At 37.8% G+C, this 13,596-nt stretch overlaps 1 protein-coding gene across 8 annotated transcripts in view; it reads right to left on the bottom strand.

Annotated features, from left to right (window-relative positions):
- SIPA1L2 (signal induced proliferation associated 1 like 2) overlaps nt 1-13,596 on the bottom strand; it is a 151,861-nt gene that overhangs the window by 67,820 nt on the left and 70,445 nt on the right. For all 8 annotated transcript variants that reach the window (XM_055810595.1, XM_055810597.1, XM_055810596.1 and 5 more), the window contains 3 exons: nt 12,089-12,222; nt 10,554-10,742; nt 4,613-4,787 (listed from right to left, as the gene is read on the bottom strand). In XM_055810595.1, the coding sequence (XP_055666570.1) occupies nt 4,613-4,787; nt 10,554-10,742; nt 12,089-12,222 (498 nt within the window). The remainder of the gene's footprint in view (nt 1-4,612; nt 4,788-10,553; nt 10,743-12,088; nt 12,223-13,596) is intronic.

Below are 13,596 nucleotides of genomic sequence, written 5' to 3'. Positions count from 1 at the left end.
ACTGAAATCTTCTAACTCAACAGATGCTTTACTGAACACCTACTAAGGCCTACTATGACTAAATTTACATAGCGGTTGCTACTACGAACATTACTCTGCTAAAAATTTTGGTGGGAAAAAAAAATACATCTGAGCTGACAATTTTGCACCTCATTCCTTTCTGAACATTAGTTTTATTTCACAAAGGTTGAGAAAAATTGGCTAAACTTTTTTTTGTGCTTTTTTCCATAAAAGCACCTTTTACCAACAAAAGTGAAACAGCACTATTTACTATTTTCTATTTACTATTATACCTATATCTATAGGTATAAAATTGCAAAGTTTCCTCAATTTCTTTTACCTTCAATTCTCTCTTTACAGGTATAAGGGAATTAAATGTCAACATAATCCAGTCTTATCCATGACACAATCCATAATTAAAGTCTGAACATTATAAACGAGAATATTAATGTTCCAATAATATTTTCGTTCCTAATTTTTGGTAGATTGATAGGTCTTAAAACCTGTACTAAACAAATTATATAGTGTTGAATTGGTAAAGTTTCCTCTGATTTTCTTATTTCTTGATCCTGGGGATTTAGAGTTGCACACCATTAAAAATGCACTAAAGAAAGGTAGAAAAGAGTTTGTAGTTAATATATTCCCCATGTTCTTCACATTTGCACTGGGTTTGGCTTGGATGGAGTTAATTTTCTTCATCGCAGCCATTATGGCACCATGTTTTCTATACGTGATTACAACAGTGTTGATGATACGCCAGTGTTTCAGCGATTGCTGAACAGCACTCACACAGCACTGAGGCTTTCTGTTTCTCATGCTGCCTCCCACCTTGCGGGGTATGGTAGGGGTGGGCAAGAGTTTGGACTGGGATGCAGCCAGGACAGCTGACTCAAACTGTCATATTCCATACCATAAAGCATCATGCTCTGCAGTGAAACTGGAGCAGGGGGAGCTTTTCCATGGTAGCCGTTGCTCAGAGACTGGCTGGGCCCCACTCTGCTGACAGTAAGCGGCAAGTGATTGCCCTTCCACCCCTTGTTTTGGCCAGGTGACGGCAGGGGGGGAGCTTGTTGGTTGGTTGGTTGATTATTGTGATGGTGGGTTGGTTTTTTGGGAGTATTTGAGGGGGGTGGTGTGTATTGCAGGGGGGCGGTGTTTGGTTTTTTCCTTTCTTTCCTTCACTTATTGAAATGTCTTAATGTCAACTCACAGGTTTTTCCTTGCTTTTGCCCTTCTGATTTTCTCCCCCGTCTTGCTGAAGGGTGAGTGAGCAAGGAATTGTGTTGGGGTTTAACTGCCAGACAGGCGAACCCACCATAACATTCTACATTCTATATTCCATAAGAAATAGACCAATTCGCTACTTATCAAAATATTGAATAAATAGACCAATTGTTTTTAAAAAATAACATTTTAAAGAAAAAACCCACAGCTGGTCAACATTTGAGAACAGAAAAACTTAATAATTGGGAACCCTACAAAAACCGAGCAAGAAATATTATTGAGACATTATGCCTACCAAAAACATAGCTAACAGAGATGAAATTATCACAGTATTCTGAACCTGCAGGCAGTCAGATCAATGTATTATCCAGTTATGAATATGACACGCAGTAATACTTGTTCTGTGTGATTGTGCATTTCCCCCCGCTTGCCCGGACCACTCAGTGATCTCAGGGATCCCCGTTAGGCCGTGGCCTCTGTGTAACCAGTCGGGCAGTTAAGCGCCCCTTGACCGCACCAGCAGCTCTCGCCTGGCTGAGGTGGAGCACGGCACTGACTGTACCAGAAACTTCTGTGGCCTGGCAGAGGTGGGGAATGAAAGCAGGGATAACCAGTCATCCCATGACAGCCTTGGAACATTCCTGACATGAATTGTAGCCCGAGTTGAACAGTACCATTGTCATTGGAATTCTGAAAAATTTCCAACTCAGATTACAGCCAGGACGGAATTTTACAGATGACTAAAGCCAATCATCTCCAACCCTGTAAGAGTGGTCCTAAGTGAGACCCCCTGAGCTCTCCTGGGCTGCAGCGGGCTGCAACCTGCATCTCCCTCGGTGGGAGTGGGAGTGGGATGCTGCTCAGAGCTCGCCAACCCCCACGTCTGCAAAGTTAGGAGGACAGTGGCTGAAAGCTGATGACAGGAGCTGGGCTGATACCCCTGTTCCTCGAGGCTCAACCCTTCGCCTGTTGAGAAATGCCAAGGCACTCAACATGAGCATTTCTCTGAACTCAAGGGGAGCTTTTAACAGGTGTACCTTGGTACATTTATATACATCCTGGTTTCGGCTAGGATAGAGTTAACTTACTTCTCAGTAGATGGTACAATGCTGTATTTGGATTTAGTACAAGAATAATGTTGATAACACATCATTAATGTTTATTGTTAGTATAAATATTACTTAGCAAGACAACAAGGAATTTTCAGTTTCTCCAGTCCTTCCAGTAAGAAGGCAGGAGGGGTGCAAGAAGTTGGGAGGGGACACAACCAGAACAGCTGACCTGAACTAGCCAAAGGGATATTCCATACCATAAAACATCACATTGAGTATGTAAACTGGGAGGAGCTGGCTGGCGCCTGTGGATTGCTGCTCAGGGACTGGCTGGGCATCGGTCAGCAGTGGTGAGCAATTGTATTGCAGATCACTTGGGTCTTTTTCTTTCCTTTTGTCTTTTATTCCTCTCCCTCTCTCTCCCCATTTAATTACAGTTGTTGTTATTTTAATTTATATTATTTTATTTTATTTCTATTATTAAATTGTTCTTACCTCAACCCATGAGCTTTAGCTTTTTTCCGAATCTCCTCCCCACACTCAGGGGGGTGGGACAGGCAGTCAGCAAGCAGCTGCTTAGCTGCCAGCTGGGGTTAAACCACAACAATATACCTACATCTTTATACATTTACCTCTTTGTGTCAGTGTGCATGTGCATGTGAATTGATTTAGATACCCCATCTATAATTAAGTTACTCTTGTGATTGCAGTAAATCCTATTGATTACCTTCGTAAATGTCAAATTAGTCAATGATTAATTGCTGCTAAAATCTTGTGATCCACCTTAAAATATCCACCTTAAACTCTGAATAAACAAACCTTAAACAACCTTTAGACATAAACCACTGCAGAAGTCTGAGACTAAAATGGGACCCAGCTGCACCTAAGCTCTATCAGGTGTTTAGAAAGCAAGGGGGTCTCCTCTGAAACTTGTGACTCAATATGAGGGTCTCCCTTACCCTTCTGCATCTTCAGTCCCTAAATTATTCTAGCTCGATTCTAAACCGACCTTCCTTTGTATGTTTCATCTATGTAATAAGTAATAGAGTGAACCTTGCATTAACCTTTGTGACATCATGCTCCCACAAATTCATAGTAAAACCGTATTTCGCGAATACCTTTGATTCTTTAAGCAGTCTAAACCGTTCATTCATTACATTGTGCCATTATATCAAAACCCCCAAGTATAACACAAAAAAACGTGGTAATTAAGGCAGTATTTTACATTTTATATAAAACTGAAGACTGCATCTTTGTGAACTCTCCTAATTACATTCCGTGTGTTCCAAACCATAAGAACATATGACAGGCCGATATCATTAATGGCATACAACATCAGTAAAACATTAAAACATCTTCAACCTGATCAAGTTGCTCAGAGCCCTGTCCAACCTGACCTTCAATGTTTCCAGGGATGGGGATATCTACCATCTCTCTGGGCAACCTGTTCTAGTGTTTCACGACCTTCATCATAAAAAATTTCTTCCTTGTATCTAGTCTTTATAAAAATAGTATGTTACAATAAAGTAGACAAATACTTAGATATCCTTAGATCACAGCTCGTAGTGATCAGTTGTCAAAATTCTGTTAAAAATACATTAAAGTAACGAAGAGTTAAGAAAAATTTAAGGGCAGTGAAAAGCAGTGATAATAAAAAAAGTGTGTTAACATATCACTGACTTTATAACAGCAATACTTTTCCTATTTTTGCTACAAACCCCAACAAATTTGTACAATGAAATTATTATACTATTGCACTTAGGGAAACTGAAAGATCTGAGGAAATGGTAGTAATGACACAGTGCATAGGCAGATGAATGTTTACCAGCTGCTGAATGATAACATGCTTACTGTACATGTGTGAGAACCTAGAAAACCAAGAAAACTTGATTGCTACTCAATATAAACATCAATATGTATGTTGATTAAAAAGAAGCACAAAAGTTTGGTTGTAATAAGGAAAATGGGCCCTTGTAATGACTCCATATTTTGAAATGCGTATCTTTTCTTTTGCCTTTTTAAGGGTAAGATGTTAAAGCGTAGCTGGGAAATTCTGAAATATTTCAAAAATATCACTCACATAGTACGATTTTAACTAAGTGCCCACACATGAAGCAAGTTGCTTTGATTTTCAGTTCTACTAACACCACAGAAAAAGTAAATAACCTTTCAGACAAGGTGTGACACATGCTCTTATCATATGCTTCATCTTCCTCATTTAACATATAACCTTACTAACCAAAACCCAAATCAAGAACCTGAAAAGACAGAGCAGGCTTTGCTGAAGATCCACTGGATAATTATAGTTTCTACCACAGGTTGGAAAAGTAACTTACTTTTATTATCTAGCTGAGCTCTGTATTTACTAAATCCTTTTAGCCGTACTCTCTGGCCCAGAAGATCAAGGAACTCTTCAAAAGCTGGTCCTGCCATCTCATTGTTATACATTTCTTCCTCTGTGCTTTGACCTGCTTTGCAGTAAAGGATGCCAATCTTATGTTGAAAGCTCAGCTGAAAAAAGGAAAAAAAAAAAAAAAAAGAAAAGGAAAAATTACAGAAGCAAAGGAAAGTCAATATTACAACAAATATTAACAATTAAAAGATAACACTGTTATAACCCCTGGCAGAAGTTATATGAAAGTGAAAAAGTAAGTATTCTGATTTTGGAAATTAAGTCACTGCAGAAAGGAGGAAGAAAAAAAAAAAGAAAAAACCCACTCAACAACTATCTTGAAAGAAAACTGGATTGTCACTATCTAAACACAGATAAAAGCAGTACATGACCACTTTCAACTGAGTTATTAGAAAAGCACACTCTAATTCATGTTACAGTATAAGAACTTTAACTGGCAATTTTTGCATAACTCTCTTCTTTCTCAGATTCAAAACAAGGTGAGCTTACTTCCCCATATTTCTACTCTTTAAAGATCAGTGTGGTTCAGCTAAAACAGGCCCTGAGAACAGTAATTTGTTACATGTAACCTTTTGCCCTCCCCATAAAATCATCCAGTATTAAAAATTATTCCCCATTTTCAAAAATATACTTCAAGCTAGAAATCAGATTGCAGTTAGTTTTGTTAAACAAAGTTGCAGTTCTAAAACACTAGAAGAGATAAATTGCTTCTATTAAAAAAAGTATAAAAACTATAAAAAAGTGAAGTATAAAAAGAAATGATGACTTCTTGAGCAAAGTATTGTCTTGTTTTCTTAGGTTTTATGCATACTTAAGGTGACAAACAGGAAACTTCCATGTGAATGGATTAGTCTTACTTTTCTTAACTGACACCTTTTAGAGCGCCACAAACTGACAGAGACCATCCGTCACACCTGCTTCCCTTAAGACATTTATCTGTATTCATGACTCAAATCAACTCTCCAGCCATAGACTTCTCTTAATCAAACTTCAGGATTCATGTCTAAAAGGTTTGCTGTGCAAAGACTGTATATGTTCCTATTAGACCAGAGGTGACAAGAACAGTCTGCTTCACCTTGGTCATACATATGTAACGCACAGACTGCCGTGTTCAGTACATTGTAAAACTCAAACCCATAAACGTGCTAGTCCACTGGTGTTTTACCACAATTTTGAGGGAAAGTTGTAAGACAGGAATACTAAAAGCTAAAGTCAAAACATACATACATGAAAGAGGAAAGTGTTTCAAAAATATCATTCCAGACTTTGAATAATCCCAAACCTTCCCTCTTCAATAAATGCTGCGTTTCTCCAGTCCAAGTGGAGACTTCTATACAAGGCAGTTGCCAACAGTCAATTAAAAAAAAAAAAAAAAAAAGAAAAGAAAAAAAATCCATTCCCCAAATCTTCATCACCCCTGGAGAAATAAAAGCTTTCACTGTGCTTTTGCTAAGTCTTCTGTGTTTTCAGGACCCCACTGCTTTTTTAAGGCAATTCAAGATTTAACTTGACAGCATTCTAGATGTAACTATTTACGTTCATACACAACCAACACCAAAAAAAATAGTGCCCAAGATGTCCATGTTCATAAAGATTTCTGAAGGCCATAGGCAGAATCATTGACATGAAGAATGCCCCAAAGGTAAATGTATTAAAAATGAAGTAACAGGGAAATGCTAGACCATTATAAGCCTACAGCAAAACACTTCAGAACACCAACTGGGCCTGGAGTTCTTTTCTTATTATGAAGTTAAGCCTACCAGTGGGACAATTCTCATTTTCACTAATACAAACAGCCTAACTCCGTGATTTCAGCAGATCTGTATTCATGGCAATGCACACTACAGAATGTGGTCTACTGGAGCAGAAAATCGGCAGCACAGCAGGAATAAGAGCAAGGTATGACGGCAGCCCTCCTGACCCCTGGTAAGCCCCAGTCCCTCCTCTCCCTTTGGTATAACTGCTTTATGTAGGGGAGAGCCCTTGTGGAACATACTCCGGCAGAAGGCCACTGACCAGGGAGCATTCAGGCACAAACAGGCTCAGGAAGGACAGGGATGAGGAACGGTGCTGCACAAGGGTTTCACCTGGGCAGCACAGAACACAGAATTAGGAACTCTGGCAGTTTGATGTGGAATGGGAGGGATGACCGTCCGAAATAAAAGGAGATTCTGGGTTATGGATGCACTGTAGGAGCCTCCTGAGCCAGACTGCTGAACTCGAGCAGGGCAGGGTTAAGACACCAGCCTGCTCTTGTCATTCCCTTTTGACCAGCATTAGGTACTATCCATCCAAAGTGCTTCCTCGTCTGACCCCTGTTTTGAAGCCCGGAGAAAGTTAGGTGTTTAGCAAAAGGTTCCAGATCGCACACTGGTGACTACTTTACTCAGTGGAAAGCTAGCATGAACATTTCACAAAGGAAACTGGAAGAGAACTGTTCATATAAACATTAGATTTCAGGAAGCAGTACTATTTCTTGACACTTCCCAGCAGAGACTTGGAGTGATGGTGAGCACAGTGCCATCTCTATCCCAGCTCCGCATCAAATAGTTTCGCTTAAACTACAGGGAATTTAAGTTAATTTCCTTGACCTCACACTAGAACGGAGGAGTGAAGTTAAATGCTAACTAAGCCACCAACAATAGGGGCAACAACTAACCGTAAAGAAGCACCTGGGCAAAACATTCAGTCGAGAAATATGCAGTCACACTCCTTCATTCTTTCTGAGGACACCAGTCACTCCTGAACTTGTTCATGAATATCATTATCATTCCAAACAGGAGTGAAGTACACCTCTGTCTTCCAGAACAACCTACCAGCTCTTGGTTTAAACACTGTCCTAGGAGACACTGAAGACAAGGATCTATAACTCCCAAGCCCAAGGAAGAAATTAATACTGGGGTTCACTTCATGGTCAAATACTGTAATCACTAGGCAATTATGTACAAATTTGATTCTACCAGTACCACTATTCCTAAACAAAGCAGCAGCTGCAAGCTCATGTGCAGTTTGAACCTCCCGCCTGTGTGCTAGAAGCACTCAAGGCTATGAAATTAGAAGAATTAAGCAAAAGAACTCTCACACCAAGATCGTGGGGACTGTGCAGAAGCAGAAATCAAGGTACTTATAGAACATCGATGCCTAAGAAAGAAGTAACTAAGTGAGCTTTAGCAGGCTCTTCTTATGTAGTACATTTGACAGGCAAAAAACCCCTACCAGAATATTTAAAATTGATAAAGTCTGCCAGTTTTTAAACAGTACCGCATGCTTATTCAAGTCTTTTGAAGTAAATATTTGCAGACATAGTTCCGATTTCATGATTTCTAAAATAAGACATCTTACATTCAATGTAACACTGAGAACAATTTAATAATGTGCCATCAGAAAACAGTTTCTAAACCCAGTTAGCTACTTGGGTATATGATGGGTATTAAAGGCACACAGCAGTCCTTCCTGACTCAAAATGACTATGTTCTAGTCAGAACCGCGCACTGAATCTTGGCATCTTGCTGTCTTCCTGCACAGTTTAGATTCTCTATCATGCAACAACTAGTTGACTTTCCTCGTGTACAGATTTTAGAAGTTTTCTGGCAAGGAACCTCAAGAGATGCCACTGAATAGCCACTAAGTATCACTGCAATCAAAGCTCCTAATTATTTTGGGGTTTTTGTAAACTTCAGCCTTTGGCCTAGAGAGAAATGAACATTCCCAGAGGGATATGAGGAGAACAAAAAAACATATATACAAGAAGAAATTGGGAGAGGGATGTAGGGGGTAATTAGAGAGCGGTAAAAATAAATAAAATAAAATCTTGTTCAGGTTAAAGATAAATTGTTGACTTGTCTTGTAAATTTACAGCCACACCTAATGCTGATCATCATATGCCAGAATAAATTAGGAAAATGCAGATTCTTTAGTTATATATTCAAATTAGGTCAACCATCCAATTTGCATCTACTTTCTACTGTCGTTTTAGAGACAAGTTTTAGCCACATATTTCCTCCATAAGCCATACTAGATTTTGCTGAAAACTGTGAACCTGGTAGAAAATGAAATCAAAACACTGAAACTGCCTTCAGTCTGCTGAGGGACGATACAAATATTTAATGCACCATTACGCAAAATGAATATTATTCTGGTGACGGTATTAATCCTCTAGATCATGATTCATATTTTTAAATTCACGACACTTCAGCCAGTCATCACCCTCAGTTACCAAGGATAACTCTTTTTATATTTGCTTGATTAGTAAACTGAAAGCATCAAGTTCATAAGAGGATTAAAGGCATAAATGGATCTCATGCCAGTTCCATGCACAGCTTTCTATGTTCAAGTAATTACCTCATAACAAGCAACACATAAGGTACATTAATACTACATTTCATCAGGTGACAGCCCATTTCACAACAGGACTGAATTTTCAGGACTGATCACCCAAAACAAAGAGAAGTGCTATGTAACACTGTGTCCTAAAAATAGGTGTCGATGATTAAAGAATTACTTTGGTCAGTTCAATGAAGAACCTCCATTTCCAAATTTTGGGAAATATTTATAGTGAGTTTGGGAAATATTCAGGTCAGGTCAAATAAACTGATACTCTGTATTGCCTAGAACATACTGCCTCTTCTGAACAGTGAATATTAGTTACTAGATTAACTTAAGCTCACTCTGGGGTTCAGACGAAAGAAGGAGACCAACAGTACATCAGGAACACTTAAGATTCAGAACTGAGTGCTTCTGGTTTTTCTTTATTGTTTTACCAGAAGAACTGACAAACTCAGGAGAAAATAAGAACATTTGGCAAAATGAATTTTCAATTAAAAGTCCTCCACAAAGACTACAGTGAACGAAAGTGGTAAAATATACATACAAAACTAGCTTAACAATCCACCCAAAAAAGCAATTCTCTTCCTGTCTACATTTACGTGGTTTTGAGCAATTGTTACAGCCACAAAAGATGACAGAAGAATTATGGTAGACACTACCAATGCTAGAAGCAATCACTACATTTGAAACTGAATTAGCATTAAAAAATCGATTATACCACCATCATAATCAACTGGATTCACTAGCTGACTCAAGTTCAAAAGATTAGATACTAACTTTTGCCTAGAAAGTGCAATATTCACTTTAAATGAACATTTTTTAAAAACATGGTTTTAAAAATTGGTTTGAAAGCCATTACATTACATTACAAGCCCATGCTTGAAAAAATATTCAGAAGCTACAGATTTAATCACTAGCTTTGAATAAAGCAGATTCACTTTACTGAACCAAATAAGCCTCAGCATTTTCTCTTCAAATTGAAGCCATATGAATATTTCATTGCCATGTAGTTAACTCATTAGTCTCAATCACAATTCCAGTTGTTTGACCCCAGAAGCATTCTATTCTAGTAAGACTACTTCATGTTAATCAGAAAATGTTGCTGTAAAAAACAATCAAAAATTTTCGATGTAGAGACTTAATATGTTACATCCTTTTGACTCCCTACCTATACACAACAGTAATAAGATGTTAGATGTATTTTTATTTGTATCCAGCATTTGTAAAAATTAAAGGGCAAATGCAGATCATGAAAATCACTTCCTACTGATGTTAAAAGTTTAGTTATCATCTTTCTCTTACTCACTCATCTAAAGAGAATCTACATAGACAGTTTTTTCTCTAAGCTGCAATGTATTTTAAGAACAATCTTCTTAGAAAAGCAAACCTCATTTCGTCAATGAAAATACACAAGTATCTCTAAAACTAAGAAAGTGAATGGTTTGCATTACAGATCCACGTTTATTAACATTGCCTGTGAAATACTTTTTATTTTTTTTAATGAATAGTCTTTAAAAGAAAAGTCATGTGCTACATACCCCTTGTTCATCCAGTTTAAGCAGCTGTTCAGGTACTTTGGGTGAGTTGGAAGCCTGTCTCAGGCACTGAATGCTCAGCTCTGGTATTACATACTCCAGTACCTCTTTGAGAGGCAGACCTCTTGCTGTGCCATGCCGAGCAGTGGATGGTATAGCATCTTCTAAAATTGCTCCTCTAAGTGTAGTAAGCTGCAGTAAAGGTAAAACACACAAAACATTTCAAGTTCTAACACGGCAATGACTTTTAAGGATATAAACCTCAGGTTTCAGCAAAAGCATGGAAGAAAGAATGTGAAGGAAAAGATCTTTATTTTTGAATTTTTTTAACCAGTAAAAACTTTACTACACAACTTTTAAAAAGGAGACAGGTTCTTATGGTCTCAGTGACAAATATATTTTTTGTTCAAAGAAATTCACTGATTATTTTATTAATTTATTCTAATTCCTAGAAATTTTACTTTTTTGGGGGGGGAAACACTAGAAAAACTAAAATTTGATCATTTTAATGCCATACTGTCCTAGCAGACACAGTAGTTGAATGCAAGGTGGACAAGTGAGGTAAGCCACCACCTTCATTTAAGCCATCCACCTATTTTTTAAACCATGATGCTTTATCTTCATTAGATTTGGCAAAAAAGAGAGTAATTTCTTAGAAGTGAGTCAGCTGAATCACCTCTCCACACATATATGCAGAGATGCCCATTTTTTGGCAACAAAAGAAAAACCTGACCTAAAAAAAACCTTATATATATGTTTCTGTATCTGTTTGTAAAAGCACGTGAGCCCAGAGATATCAGGAGGTCTCTCTAACACTTCTTTGTGCCCTAATCACAATAAAAAGCAATAGCCTTAAGGATTATGAAAACTCATAGTTACTTGCTACAATAATAACATTCTCTATTTTTATACAAATCAAAGCCAGTTCCTGTGATCAAGAAATTAGTTTGCAAGAGATACTAATGTGCTTGAAGTAGAAGTTGAGTTGTGTCCTACAACAATCACAAGTGAGCTGGTCTTCCAAATCAATTATTTTTACCAACATTTGATTATTCCTTCCTGTATGTAGAAGTATATAATAATATCACACAGGAAAAAAAAAAAGAAAGCATTTTGAAACAAAACACAGAACTACAAATAAGTCATAGTACTAGCTTTCATATTTTTCCCCTTCTTTTTCCCCTACATTTATTAATCTTTTATTTCTATCATTAGAAACTTAACATCAAGCAGCTTGATCCAAGCTTATCTTCAGCTTTGTTCTTAAGATCTGTCCCCTTGCTTGGCTCTTACAGTTCCTTCCAGCCAACTCACCTCCTTTTGGGTGTCTGCTCGAAAAGAGAAAAATTCTATGCAGTACAGAAGACAAAAACTTTGTTCCAGGAGTAACTACATTTACTAACAGTACAAGAAACCTCCCTTTCCCAGTAACAGATTTACTTTGAAAGTTAGCAATGTATCCACAGACAGGCAACTAGCATCCTAAGCTCTTAAGTTAATTTTTCCATTCCCTTGCAGAATTACTGAAAGAACATTACCTCACTTGTCCTGAAAACTATACGATAGTTGAACTGAGATCCTTCTTTTTCCTTTGCATCTTCAACCTTTTCCCTCCGGATGCTGACTGCTACAGGTCCGAGATTTTCATCTATTCCAAAGTAGTTCTGATGCTCTTTTGCACAAGAGTGAATGAAAAGAGAAGAGAATAATAAAGTATGACTCTCCTAGAAAACGTTTATCAAATTTTATTAAAAATTTCTGCAGCTAGACAAAAAATATTATTTTAAATTGAGCTATGAGATCAATGAATACATTGGCTTTTGATCTTCTGAACTGCACAGTAAGTACATAAATCACAAAATACTAATTCTGATGAGCAGAATGGTCCCTCATATCACATAACTCAAATTACTGCAACTGCTGTTACTACGAAATAACTTTTTTTTGCATTTTTTGTTACTATGAAATCATTTTTCTTGATGCTGTAAGAAAATACTCTGGAGAAACTATACATAAAGTCTTCAACAAAAGCTAACAGTCTTTAAAAAAATAAGGTGCTATGTAGCTTTCTTCATTTCATTCAATTAATTCTTATTCTCGTTTAAGACTTTATATTCAAAGTAGCAACTCATTTTTAACAAGTGAAAAGTGAGGTTAGTAATCCTTCAGTCTTTGATGAATAGTTAAATTCATCCGTGAGCCAACTGGCCCAGTCTGGGAGAGCAAAGCGCTACTGACAGAAGAGAAAGATCAAGTCAGAGACCATTTAAGCAGACTAGACACACTCAAGTCCATGGGACCAAACAGGATACACGTTGAGGGAACCAGCCGATGTCACTGTAAAGCCACCCTTTATCACCTTTGACAGGTCACAGTAAGTAGTTACACCCACCTTTAAAAAGGGCAAGAAAGAGAGTCTGGGAAGCTATAGACTTCTCACCATAAACCTTAGTTCCCAGGGAGATTAAGGGACAAATTCTCATGGAAGACATTTCCAGGCACATGAAGGACAAAAACATGCTTGGAAACAGCCTGCATAGATTTACCAAATGCAAATCATGCATGACCAACTCGGTTACTTTCTACAATGAGATGACTGGCTTTATGGATGCGGAAGGAGCAATGAATGTTGCCTACTTGTATTTTAGCAAAACTTTTTACACAATCTGCTACAGTGTCCATGTAGCTAAACTGAAAAGACATGGTTTGGACATGCAAATTACAAGGTGGACACAATCTGGCTGGACAGCTGGCCTCAAAGGACTGTGATCAGTAATACAAATTCTAATCAGTGGCCAGTTACTAAAATGTTTATCAAAAGTTGACAGTGGGGCTGTTACTAATTTATTTTTTTTAATTATCTAAATGGTAGAATGGAACACACCCTCAACAAGTTCGTGTACGTAACCAAACTCAAGGAGAGCATTCAGGTACTGGTGGTTAGGGCTGTAGCTGAGTGCAATAAATGAAGGGCAATAACTGGCAGGATTTTAACAAAGGAGTAGTATGTGCATTGGGCAGATAATGAGATGCACAAACCTTGCAG

This window comes from Falco peregrinus, chromosome 7 (assembly GCF_023634155.1).
Source record: "Falco peregrinus isolate bFalPer1 chromosome 7, bFalPer1.pri, whole genome shotgun sequence".
NCBI lineage: Eukaryota > Metazoa > Chordata > Aves > Falconiformes > Falconidae > Falco > Falco peregrinus.
This window is presented reverse-complemented; position numbering and strand designations above follow the sequence as displayed.